This window comes from Pristiophorus japonicus, chromosome 9 (genome assembly GCF_044704955.1).
Source record: "Pristiophorus japonicus isolate sPriJap1 chromosome 9, sPriJap1.hap1, whole genome shotgun sequence".
Classification (NCBI taxonomy): Eukaryota; Metazoa; Chordata; class Chondrichthyes; family Pristiophoridae; genus Pristiophorus; species Pristiophorus japonicus.
In genome coordinates, this window is record NC_091985.1 from 137,762,390 (window position 1) to 137,776,158 (window position 13,769).

Below are 13,769 nucleotides of genomic sequence, written 5' to 3' on the forward strand. Positions count from 1 at the left end.
TTTGGCCCACTGAGCTTTCATAATGAAAAAAAGTTAGAACAAAATCATATCACACCTGTGTGAACTCTAAGGTGTTGGTGAAGAGAATTTCTCTGTGCGAAAGCTCGATAGCAGATCTCACATATAAATGGCTTTGATCCAGTGTGGATTCTATTGTGATGTTTCAGATACTCCTTTGAAGCAAAACTCTTGCCACATGTTTCACACATAAAGGGTCTTTCACCTGCAAGGTAAAAAAAATCAAATTAATACAGCTGCATAAACGATCTTGAAAATTTGGATATTCGTGATCATGAACAGTAGTGATTATTCTATATAGGAACAGGAGTAGGCCATTCAGCCCCTCGAGCCGGGACCGCCATTCAACTAGATCATGGCTGATCTATATCCTAACTCCATCCACCTGCCTTGGATCCATATCCCTTAATACCTTTGTCTAGCAAAAATCTCATCGATCTCAGAATTAAAATTATTAATTGAGCTAGCATCTACTGCGTTATGTGGAAGAGTTCCACACTTCTACCACCTTTTGCATGAAGAAGTGTTTCCTAACTTCTCTCCCGACTGGTCTGGCTCTGATTTTAAGGCTATGACACCTTATCGTGGACTCCCCCACCAGCGGAAAAAGTTTCTCTCTTTCTATCCTATCAATTCCTTTCAAAATCGTAAATATTTTATTCATATCACCCCTTAACCTTGTATATTCCAGGGAATACAAGCTTAGTTTATGTAATCTCTCCTCATAAATCTAACCCTCGGAGCCTGGTAACATTCTGGTGACTCTGCGCTACCCTCCTTCCAAAGCCAATATCTCCTTTCTAAGGTGCGGTGCAGAACTATACACAGTATTCCAGATGTTGTCTAATCAGGGCTTTGTATAACTGTAGCAACCCGTCCTTCCATTTATATTCCCCTTTGTACAACAAGGTACAACACATCACTAGAGATATAAAGAAAAACTGTAATTGCTGAAATTCCAAAATAAAAACAGATCATTTGGGAAATACAGACAGGTCAGTCAGCATCTGAAAGGGAAAGACAGATTAACTTAATCAGTAATGGCATAAACCGCTGTAACAGACCCACACATGTGGATCTGCAAAAGGACATAGACAGGCTAAGTGAGTGGGCAAAAATTTGGCAGATGGAATATAATGTTGGAAAGTGTGAGGTTATGCACTTTGGCAGAAAAAAAATCAAAGAGCAAGTTATTATTTAAATGGAGAAAGATTGCAAAGTGCCGTGGGGGTACTTGTGCATGAAACATAAAAGGATAGTATGCAGGTACAGCAAGTGATCAGGAAGGCCAATGGTATCTTGGCCTTTATTACAAAGGGGATGGAGTATAAAAGCGGGGAAGTCTTACTACAGCTATATAAAGTATTGGTGAGGCCACACCTGGAATACTGCGTTCAGTTTTGGTTTCCATATTTATGAAAGGATATACTTGCTTTGGAGGCAGTTCAAAGAAGGTTCACTAGGTTGATTCCGGGGATGAGGAGGTTGACATATGAGGAAAGGTTGAGTAGGTTGGGCCTCTACTCATTGGAATTCAAAAGAATGAGAGATGATTTTATCGAAATGTATAAGATTATGAGGGGGCTTGACAAGGTGGACGCACAGAGGATGTTTCCACTGATGGGGGAGACTAGAACTAGAGGGCATGATCTTAGAATAAGACCGCCCATTTAAAATAGAGATGAGGAGAAATGTCTTCTCTCAGAGGGTTATAAATTTATGGAATTCGCTGCCTCAAGAGAGCTGTGGAAGCTGGGACATTGAATAAATTTAAGACAGAAATAGACAGTTTCTTAAACGATAAGGGGTTATGGGGAGTGCGCGGGAAAGTGGGGCTGAGTCTATGATCAGATCAGCCATGATCTTATTGAATGGCAGAGCAGGCTCGAGGGGCCGTATGGCCTACTCATGTTCCTATTTCTTATGTTCTTAATAGAATGGGAGAATAAAAATTGAGAATGGACTCCAGTCTAAAGAGCAGTTTAATAAATTATTGACAACTGAGTATACAAAAGATATGCCTACATAGAGCTGACATATTTATAATGTTAAACCATTGTGGAGCAAGTGTTCTATTTATGCTTTTTTCCCCTGATTCTGTTGAAGCTGCTTTTTGACTGTACTGTGCAAATATTGCATAAAGGTGACAGATTTGCAGAAAGCTTTTATTCCATTAGGTTGCAAACACCTGTACAAGATAAAATATCAGCATTGAGAAGCTCCAGATAAAGACGAGTAACAGAATCAAGATGTCCTTAGATAATATACTAGCCCTGGGGGTGCCATATGTTTGGTCAGTTTAAACATGGAGGTTGAGGGCTCAGTGACCCTACCTCATATATTATGCTTCTGCCCACGTGGTTTACAAACATCCAATGTTCCAGTGGTATAGATGGTTTGCACATGCTGCAGTTTAGAAGCTGATACACTAAAACAAAAGCTCAACTTGCAGAGTTTAAATTCAGCCACGTTAAAAAAAGCAATATATTGCACACTATGTAATATCTCACCATAAATAATTAATACAGCATGCAACCCATTTTACCATTTCCTGCTTAGTGTGCAGATTTTCCTGTAAAACTCTAAAAGATTAGTTACTTCAACAACTTGCATTTCTATAACACCCTTCATGTAGTGCAACATCTCAGGAAATTCAACAATAAGGAGAAAGAGGATACCAAGCAGGAACATGAGGAATTAAGGGGGGGACTGGAAACACGGTTGAAACGATAGGTTTTTAAGAGGTTTTGAAAAAAGTGGCATAGTTAAGTGGTATAGGAAGAAGAGTTCCAGAGGGTAGGGGTGTAATGACTGAAGGATTGACCACTAATTGTAAAACAGACAGAATGGACAAGCAGTACATCAGAGCTGAAAGAGCAAAGTGTATGATTAAGATAGATTGTTTAAGATCATTCAGGGAGGGAGGGCGGGGTCATGACGTGATACAAGATTAAAACAAGGAGCGTGAAATCATTACACGGGGAAACAAAGAGCCAGTGAAGCTTACCAAGGACGGGATATTGAGAGTGAGTTATCTAGAGGATATGGGTTACAAAGTTTTGGATTAACTGGAATTTGTGAGAGATAGAGGAGTGGAAACTAGTGATGCCAGCATTTGAGAAATTAATCATTAATTAAAGCATGGACTAGTGTTTCAATGGTGCAGGAAATGAGGTAATGGCATAAGATGTTTGGTGCTGATGGTATCATTCCATCATCCTCATGATGTGTGCTTCCAAGTGTCCCCCTATCCTATGCCATCTCTTCAACATTGCTTATTTCCAGCCTATGTTCCTTTCTCCTTAAATTGCTTTAAACTTTCAAATTATCCATTATCTTGAAAGCTTTAGCCTAATTGATGATCACTAGCATGGATTTCAGCAAGGTCATTTCACTGCTGATCTTGTAGTATAGGTTATGATCTTTGACACTTTCCGACAAATTGGATAACTCTTTCAACAAGCTAGCATAGGCACAATGGGCCGAATGACCTTCTATGCTGCAAGATTCTATGCGGACTCCTACTAAAGCTATATTCATGGCTATCCAGCTTCTTCTCAAACCATCCTATTTGTACTGTAGTTGTTGCTCCTCTCTGCCACATTTTCTATTCATTCAAGTTCTACAGGGCTCTATTCTCTTCAACTCTGGTCCTTCTTCATATCAATTCACCTCCATTCATCATTCAACTCTATCTACACTTTTGCCGATGATTTCACTCTATATTCATCAACTTCCTAAAGAGGTCTCTATTCCACTTAGTACACAGGCTGAATTTTAATCTTGATTTCCTCATTTGATGGGTTGCTGAAAAACATGTTCATTTCAAAATTTCTAAAGGGTGAAATTCCTCTTAAGAAGTGGGAGACTGTCTGTCTCACTCCACGATTAACAGTCCTCTAGCAAAATTACAAGAATGCACACCTGTGAAATGTACAATTTGAAGAATTGAGCACATAAAATTTAGATTGACACTTCAGTGCAGTACTGAGGAAATGCTGCATTATCAAAGATACTATCTTTACGATGAAAGATAAACCAAAGTCTGGTTTACCTGTTCGGGTGAACGCAAAAAAATCTCACGGCACTATTCAAAGAGCAGGGGAGTTCGTCAGGTGTCTAGACCAACATTTATCTCACAACCAACACTATGAACACAGATTTATTGATCATTTATTTCACTGCTGTTTGTTGGACCTTGCTGTGTACTAACTCCTGCTGCATTTGCCTACATTACAAGTGATCTCACAACAAAAGGTAATAGTTTGTGAAGAGCTGTAGGACATTCGGACTACGTGAATAGTGCTATATAAATGCAAATTCTTTCTGTGCAATTTTGTTAGCAGGTCTTTAATAACAGAGAAAAATACATTACTCTGTTCTCTGATAAGAGCATCATCTATGTCTCCTGCTGCAAACTGGAAGGATCCGCTGGCAAAGAAATTGAGGGCTAAGGTGACCTTAACTGCCACTGGGAGAGCCATGGTCACCCAGGTCGGAGACTAGAAGTCTGGATACAGGAGGTGGCAGAGTTCTGTAACCACCTCCTTGGTGAAGCGGAGCCTTCTAATACACTGCTCCTCGCTTAATTGAAGGTAGTAAAAGTGCTTTTGGAATACTCTCAGATGGTAAGGCCTCCTGTTGAGAGCCCTGAAGGCCCTCTCCTCCCTCTGCATACATGTTCCCGTCTTTCTAGCTGCCTCTGCTCCACCGGAGGGCAAGGTAGACTGCTAGTACATCTCCCATTAATCTTAGCAAGTGATGTAGTTTGAATCTTTCCAGAAATAATTATGCAGTTTTGTACTTGCTACAACACTCCTGATACCAAAGAACCTTGAAATTATTAAAAGAAACAGTTGCAGTAGCAGGAACTAACACACAGCCACTCAAACTGCACAAATCTGTCAGGTGAGAGTGATTGATGATCTCTTTAAATAGTGTAGCTGGAGCCGGCTTCCTGCTGCTGCACACCACCTCAATCTGTCGTTAACTGAAGCCACTCATTCTTCATGTGGGTGTCTTAAAAGTGAGTGTCCATAAGCTATTTTACCTCAGGAGTACATAGCAGCTGAGCCCAAGCCTAACCTTACCTAATGTCCACACTTCCACTGGCTACAAGGAAGTTGGGAGATCGGGCGTCCAGTGAGAATTGCACACTCATTGACATCATGATGTCCATGGTGGCGAGGTCCCTGGCGAGCGTTTACCGGCAGCGCTACTGGTAAGATCGATATGGTGTGCGATGCTGGAACTGGCATCAGCTGTCGTTAAAGCTGTCAATGTCGTTTTAGCACCATCTTCTGGCACTAGCATGTGGCGCAAACCACACAAATTTCGCCCCTATGACTGTTCGTGTATTTCCTTTTTGGCATGTCATTGTCATAAACCAATCTGATTTACTCATGTATAATTTTATGACATTTTCAATGGAGTGTCCACAATCAAACCCTTTTATAACCAGTTCAGCCTCGGTTCTTGTGCATCCATTTCCAAGTCATCAGATGCACAATCTATGCATGCCATGACACTAAACACTGGCACTAACATATGTGGATAGAAGCATAATTCACAATCACTAAAACCTTGAACTCAGTGCCAACATTGATTAACCAGCTGCAATTACTCCCAAGAACAGACCAAATTCATGAATTTCCCAGAAAATCCTGACTCTATGATTCATTTATTAAGAGCTGCACACTCAGAAACTTTAATGGAATACTAGCAGCTCCCAAATTTCTTCACATATCTGGAACTACCCAGAAAAGCAGCAACTACAATTACTTTTCACAGTTTGTTATTTACACACAAACACCCATGTCCCCTTTTGGGATTTTTGCAAACCCTATAAACATTAAAAAGATCTCTTTAGGACTTGCGCTGTGGCTCAACAAGTTTATCACAAAAGTAGCTAAGCCATACAAGAATCACAAATTCAATTTCCAGTCTGTACTGACATACTTGATCTCAGTCAGCGCAACAGCTGGATGACGCAAAGGGAGAAAAATTGGCCACGATTTTGCTCCTGACTGCTATCCAGTAACCTCTACTGGAAGTGTGGACATTAGGTAAGGTTAGGCTTGGGCTCAGCTGCTATGTACTCCTGAGGTAAAATAGCTTATGGACACTCACTTTTAAGACACCCACATGAAGAAAGAGTGCTGTAGTAAGTACGATAGTCCAATGATAACTTTGGAGCTACACTACAGCAAGGATTCAACACTATCAAGGAAGGAGGGTGGGAAAGAAAATTAGAGAGAAAATAAAGTATTTTAGTTAAAGATGGTTACATCTGTGTGATTCTGAACTACACTTTCTTGAAAAAATGGCCATAGTTTATTAAAGTTTGTTCCTTGTGACATAGAGTTTTGTATTAACACTAATATTTTTCCTGCATCTGTACAAGATTGTCAAAACAACCAATATAACTTTTCCCACAGCCTGATTTAATACTGCAAGGTTATATTTCCACTAACATTGCCATACTCTTAGGAAACTTGCTCAATATCTTCAGTGTCTGTGGACTACTTATGGGCTACTGGTTCTGATACAACATCCTACCAGCCATTGTTGCTCAGGTTAAGCTCATTCTGGAGACAGATCAAGCAGTCTCATATTATTATCCTCCTCTACACACCAATTTCTATCATCCTCATGATTGTTTTATTCTTTATTATTAATACTTTCTGTTTTGCTTCAATTTTCAAACAAGTTGCTGTTTGCTGTGGCACAGATCCAAGGGTACCAGCTGTTTTAATTACTGTAGGTAATTCCAAATATTTGCAAATAATCTACGAGATGTGGCTGAATCACAACTTTTGATTTACATTGTACATCTTGCTTCAGGCAGTGTTGCAGAGTTACAAAAAAAAATCAGAAAAATACAAAATAAATTATTACCTGTATGAGATCGCTTGTGATATATCAACATATGATTCTGTGTGAACCTGGCACCACATTCATCACAGGCAAATGGCTTTTCACCAGTATGCACCCTTGAGTGTGTGTGCAAGAGAGAGAAAGAGAAAAGTCTTGAAATACTATGGTACACAAATATTCAAAGTATTTAAAGGTACAACTACAAACACTGTACATTAGATTTCAAATTATCTAGATTGAATTCCAAATCGTAAAATGCATTTCTAATGTTGCATGCACTGTAGTTACTACTCAGGACTTCAAAACATTCAGCTGTCGTTTACTTTTCTAATACTGAAATTAGGTAGTCCATTAGTAACTCTTTCTGAAGAATTCATAATTTTCAAATGGGTATCCCCAGCTGTTTCTTTTTCTCCATTTAGTGGAAAATGACTAAACAGTTGTTAATTATGGTGACTTTTTCAACCATCAGTCCAAAAAATAATCAAATGACAAAACACATATGAAATAAGCCTTTGCCTCGTTTCTTGCCTAATCTCATTACCCAAACAGAAAAGACAGACAAGAAAGGAGCATGCCCCTACGCCACTATCCGCTGGAGTTCACTCCTAAAACAGTTTTGTCTTGCTACTTTCCTCTCTGCCTTCAAACATCTCCTTAAACCCCACCTCTATGATGTGCTTTGGATCTTTCCTCTTCGAATTCTCCATCTTGTCCTGCTTAGTATCCACGTCTTTGCATCGGACATTATTTTATGGGAGGAACATTATATAAATGCAAGTCACCATCAATGCTGGTTTCTAACTGGGTGCCATGATTCAGAAAATAACCAGGGTCTACTTGCCCTTCAACTTTCTGTTCTTCCCTGGGGAAAACATTGGGTCTACCGTACAGAACTTCATCAATGCCCTGGGACTGGAAATTGGTAAAGGTAGATCCATAGACATAAAGTTGTCTTATCATGTGCATGTTAAAGTGCACGTTCATTTTATTTTGGTTAACAAATCACCTTTTTTCAGTCTGAGATGCAGAGAGAAATGAGAATTCTATGGAACATTTACGTTCAAAGAACAGAAAGCATAGTTCTCTAAACAGATTGTTTAATTAAGGACAACTGCTATTATGTTTACTTTTATGTTGACTGATTACTCCTTCTACCTCACTCATAGAACTGCAAGCCACAAGGTAGTATTTTGAACACAGTTCGATAACTATTAGAAAGTTAGATTATACTACTGTAACAAGGGAAAGGCAGATGGAATAACTTCTACACTCTCTCAGATCCAGATAATAAAATGATGTACATAACTGAAGTGATAAAAGTGCATACTATATAGTTGTACTGTACATTTGTACCTCAAGTGCACCTTCAGTGCAGATGGCTGAGAAAACTTGGCATGGCATTCAGTGCACTCATAAGGTTTATCTCCAGTGTGCGTCCTTTCGTGGAGCCTCAGGGCAGTTTTGGAACTCAGTCCTTTACCACATTGCAAGCATAAATGGCGCTCTCCACCACCCTCATGAACCTGAAGATTATGCCGCTTCACATCCTTTTTCCTTTTAAACTTTTTACCACAAAGTGAGCATGGGAAGCGGCGTTCTTCAACATGGACATGTCTTTGGTGGCTTTTTAAGTTGCAGCGATTAGCAAATGTCTGGTTGCAAGTCTCACAGCGGTAAATGATTTCCGGTGTAATACCATGATTCTGCTCTATGTGTTTCAAGTAGCTTTTCTCATACTGAAAATCTTTCTCACATTTGTCACACTTGAAGTTTCCACCTCTTCTCTTCTTCTCATTCTCATCAGGGATCTTTTTAGTATCCTCATCCAATTCAAAATCACTATCATCACTCTCTACTTCTTCTTCCTCATCTTCATCATCATCCCCATCCATCATTTCATCATCATCTGGCTCTTCAACAATTTCTGTAGTTGTTTCCTTCTTAACTCGTTCTTCAATGTCTTGGTTATCTTCTACAGAGGTCAGTTTTCCAGATTCTTCTTCCAAATCTTGATCAACCTTCTCTTGCTCTCGAAGCTTACGTGTATATTTCTTTTTGGGGATTTCCAAAAAGACTTTACGTCCTGCCAACCTTCCACTAGCTCGTTTGGCCTTTACACTTAAAGGTTTCCCCACTTTCTTTTCCTTTTCTGACTTTTCCCATCCTTTGGCTCTGGTGGTTGCCGGCACTGCTTTAAAAGCACTCTCATGAACTTTCTCTTCATCCGAAACATCTTGGGCAGAGGATACTCTGCGATTGTGTGTTGTTGAAGGAATCTCTGATGTGTTCTGGGAAGAAACTGAAATAGAATCCCTGTTCTGTTTACTGCCTTTAATTCCTTCTACTCCATGGGAATCAGCCAAATTGCCCAAGTCCATCAGAGCTGACTCAAGTATCTGAGTTTTTACCTGACTGCAGACTTCTGCCAGCTCCCTGCACTTCAATTTCTCTGCAATCTCCTGTAATCTTTGTACCCTCTCGGCCTCAACCTCCACTTTTGCAGTATATACAAAATCCAGAAAAGAGGCAAAGTCTGCTGTGTAAATGTCTTGCAAAGTAACAATCGTAATCTTAGTGTTCACCATTTCATTAAGGAATAACTCCTTAAAGTAACTGCTGGCAGCAGCCAACACAGCTTTATGAGCAACAAATTCCTCTTTGTTGCCCTGATGCTCTATCTGCACAGTCACATCACAGAAGTAGCATAAGATACGGAGTTTGTGCATCTCATCCAACAGGTTTTTTGGGGCTGCCTTTGACTCTAGTACAACTTGATTGCTTACCATCTTCCTTTATTTTGTTCAACCCCTGCAACATAAAAATATATACAAAGTCAAGCTCAACAATTATGTTCATGGCTTGCATTACAATTTCTGAATTTAGATGGCAAATGATCATTATGAAAAATTGATCTAATAAATACAATTTTTTTTTAATGGGAAAAAATGATTTAACTTTTGTATATTGTGCAACCTTTTCATTTCTGTAGATGTATTATATACGAGTTCTCACACATTGTATAAAGTTTAGTGTAAGGTCACTCCAGGAATATGTATGTATTACTAAAACTTTAAAGCATTCAATAATATTTTATACTCTGATTCTTCAGATTCTTCTAATGTGATTTAACAACCAGTCTAACTCTTTAAGAAAAAATATCTGATCTTACTTACATTCATTTTTAGATCAATGTATTTGTTGGTTATGACATAATTAAAATATATTTTACATACCAGCCCTCATAAAATTTGCTCACTATCAGTAGAACAGCAGCATACACAAGAAACTATATAAGAATCAAACTCTTGTATTCATTTGTGACGCATCAAGACACCTTTTATAACTGTACGTGTGTCTGGACACTCTTACTGTGAGCTCTGAATAAGTATGTCCCAACTACAAAAAAGTAAAATCTATATATTCTCCCTTCCCAGCCAAAATATTTTAAATCATTTACTCAAAAGGTATTGTATTAGAGACGTGTGAAAGAGCTGCCACTCTTGGGTTAAGACCATTCAATCAACATAGAGTATTATTGTTAATCCATTTCCAATAAGCATGATAATCTATTTGTTCAGCATGGAGAGATTAATTTAGAACTAGATCGATTAACAACAGACTACATTTTTTAATATTATTGGTACATGTTATATTGCCCCCATGACTTAAATTATTAATTTGCATGGAATATTGTAGTGTAATAGTTACAAGGTAGTAATTGAATCAAAGACATCAAACACTTAACGAAGTGAAGCCTTTGTTCTATGAAAATCATCATAAGTTGACAACTGAATTATTGTCTTCAGTTCCCTGCCAACTTATTCTTCGTAACTTATAGTACACAGATCAGATTTCTTTTAAAATAGGCTTTTTGGCCATTTTTATGCATCATGCAAGTTGAATGTGGAATCAGTTTCTACATGTATTTCTCTACCACCTGACTCGGCCTCTCCGTTGCCTTGTCAGACTGCTTGTCCGACATTCAGCCTTGGATGAGCTACAATCTCCTCCAGTTAAACATTGGGAAGACCGAAGCAATCGTATTCAGCCCCTCTCTCAAGCTCTGTACCCTTGCCACCGATTCCATCATCCACCCCAGCCACTATCTCAGGTTGAACTGGCCTGTTTGCCATCTTGGTGCCCTATTCAACACCAATTTTAGCTTCTGACCCCATATCCACTCCATTACAAAGAGTGCCTACTTCCACCTCCACAACATTTCTCGCCTCAGACCACATGCTGCTGAAACTTTCATCCATGCCAGACTCAACGATATTCCAAAGCTCCCCTGGTGGGCCACGCATCCTGCATAAACTTCAACTCATCTAAAACTCTGCTGCCCGAAATCCTACCTGACACTAAATGATGCTCACCCATCACCCTTGTCCTTGCAGACCTACGTTGGCTTCCAGTCTCAAGACACCTGCAATTTTACATTTTTATCCTGGTGCTTAAATCCCTTCATAGCCTTTCCCTATCCTATCTCTAACTTCCTCCAGGTGTTCCTCCCCCGGCCCCCTCTGGCCTCTTATGCATCGTCCCCTCCATTTGCGGCATGTCTTCAGGCATCTAGGCCCTACGCACTGGAATTTTCTCCCTAAAACCTTCTACCTCCCTCTCCTCCTTTAAGACAAACCTTAAAACCAACGGCTTTCAACAAGCTTTTGGTCAGCCCTCCTAATATCTTTTCCTTAGGTTTGCCATCAATTTTTGTCTGACTAAGCTTCAATGCAGCGCCTTGGGATGTTTTTCTAATTTAAAGGCACTATGTAAATGCAAGTTGCTGTTGTTAATACAGTTGGCATAACATTAGTGAAAGATTATTAAAGACCTGAAGTCCTGAAAGCCCAATCAATGCAATTCAGTTTGTTTATGCAGCAATAATCAAAATGATACACACTTACTGTGAGGTTTAGTATGCCAAAGTCAATTTTGTTATGAATGTCAAGATGATCCCCATTCTGTATTTGAGGTACAAATGCAAATCAAGTGTAGATTAAATTCTGGTGATGTTTCCAAACTTAATAAGGACACAGAGTGATTAACAGAAGAGCAATTAGTAAAAGCCACATCCAACCAATTCTGATCTGAAGAACATTGGTGTAATTTAAGTGCTTACATTAAGGAAGCTATACAGTCTTTGTTGCGAGGGCATGCACCCTATTTATATAAATGCTACCTTGTTTTCGCTCCACTAAGTTATTCTGCTTCTGCAGCCGAGTGGATTGGGAAGCAATTTGTATTCAATATCTCTTAGTTGGCTGCTGGAAGAGTGCAAGTTTGATTCAATGAACACCATCCCGCCCAAGTTACACTCCCTTTCCCAGCTGCGAAATAAACTCAATAATTTACCACTATTTATTCGATACATTTTAGTACCCAATCTCACACAAGAGCTCATACACTGTAGGGATCATAAGGAACAGTGGAACTTTGCAAAATTTAGCATTTGAATACCGCTAGCTGAGAAATAAATGACGTATTACAAAAAATATGCTTTATTCCAAACAAGGAACCTAAAGAATGTTGCTCACATGCTTATACCACTGAATAAGTTCAAATTAATATCTGAATATTCATGCAAAATATAGTCACATATAGTAATTAAAAATGAGCTTTGACTGATAAAACAGAATGTTGCTGCTGAAGAACATTGGAGATCTTCAATCTGCTACAGTATTGGTTTTCCATTTCAAATTCTTGCTGTGAACAGTAATCTATAATCAATACAAAAGTGAAACACTGTGAATGCTGGAAATCAAATAAAAATAGAAAATGCTGGGAATACTCAGCAGGTCAGGCAGCATCTGTGGAGAGAGAAACAGAGTTAAAAGTTTCAGGTTGATGACCTTTCATCAGAACTGGAAAATGTTAAGAGATGTAACAGGTTTTAAGCAAGAGGCAGGGAAAGGGAGGGGAGGAAAGAACAAAGGGGAAGGTTTATGATAGGGCGGAAGGCAGGAGAAATTAAATGACAAAAGGGATGTTGGTGCAAGGCAAAAGGGGGGAGTAATGGGACAATAAAGAAATAAAAGATGGGTCCAGAGGAGGTGTAAATGGCAATAGCAGAATCATCACTGACAGTTGCTGTCCAAACAAATGAGGGCAGTGGTTATAATCTGAAATTGTTGAATTGAATGTTGAGCCGAAAGTCAGTAAAATGCCAATCGAAAGATGAGATGCTGTTCCTCGAGCTTCATTGGAACAGTGTAGGAGACCAAGGACAGCGAGGTCAGAGTGGGCGTGGGAGAAGAATTAAAATGACAGGCGAAGGAAGCTCAGTGTCATGCTTGCGGATTGAACGGAGCTATTCTGCAAAGCGATCATCCGATCAGCATTTGGTCTCCGAGCATTATGGGGAGGCTTGATGCATACCTGAGGGAGAACAGCGTGGAAAGAGATAATTAAGAGTGGGGGGTGGCTCACATGGAGTATAAATATCGGCATACATCAGTTGGGTCGAGAGGCCTGTTCCTGTGCTGCCGATTCTATGTAATATGCTGGTAGCTGGAACGAAGCCACTTGATGCATTATTTGCATAGCCAGAAGTTTACAAAGAAATATAAGCAAAGGCACCAGAAGTCTTGAAAGTAGTTTATACTAACATTTCTTCTTCTTCCACCTCAACAATAATATTCTCATAAAAATTATGGTGTTTTCATCAGGAAAGCTGCACTGGTATTTTCTTTTGAAACTTTGTTGCTGTACATGTCAGACATTCTTCGTGATGGAAACGTGACAGCGTTAGAATATGTTGATTAAAATCAAAGGAGATTTATGACCAACTTCTAAAATTTTATTTCTCAGTAGAAAGTTGTTCTAATCTGTTTTAGGTGAATTTGCACAATCTTTTTGCTGCAAAATGCTGTCAT

The 13,769-nt window shown here is 39.3% G+C and overlaps 1 protein-coding gene across 5 annotated transcripts in view; it reads right to left on the minus strand.

Annotated features, from left to right (window-relative positions):
• Nucleotides 1-13,769, minus strand: part of gzf1 (GDNF-inducible zinc finger protein 1) — a 62,565-nt gene that overhangs the window by 39,057 nt on the left and 9,739 nt on the right. For 4 of the 5 annotated variants that reach the window (XM_070889883.1, XM_070889881.1, XM_070889880.1 and 1 more), the window contains 3 exons: nucleotides 8,251-9,705; nucleotides 6,916-7,010; nucleotides 56-223 (listed from right to left, as the gene is read on the minus strand). In XM_070889883.1, the coding sequence (XP_070745984.1) occupies nucleotides 56-223; nucleotides 6,916-7,010; nucleotides 8,251-9,683 (1,696 nt within the window). In that variant the 5' untranslated portion in view covers nucleotides 9,684-9,705. Of the gene's footprint in view, nucleotides 1-55; nucleotides 224-6,915; nucleotides 7,011-8,250; nucleotides 9,706-11,801; nucleotides 11,859-13,769 lie in introns of all 5 variants that reach the window. The other variant, XM_070889879.1, reaches the window with a different exon arrangement.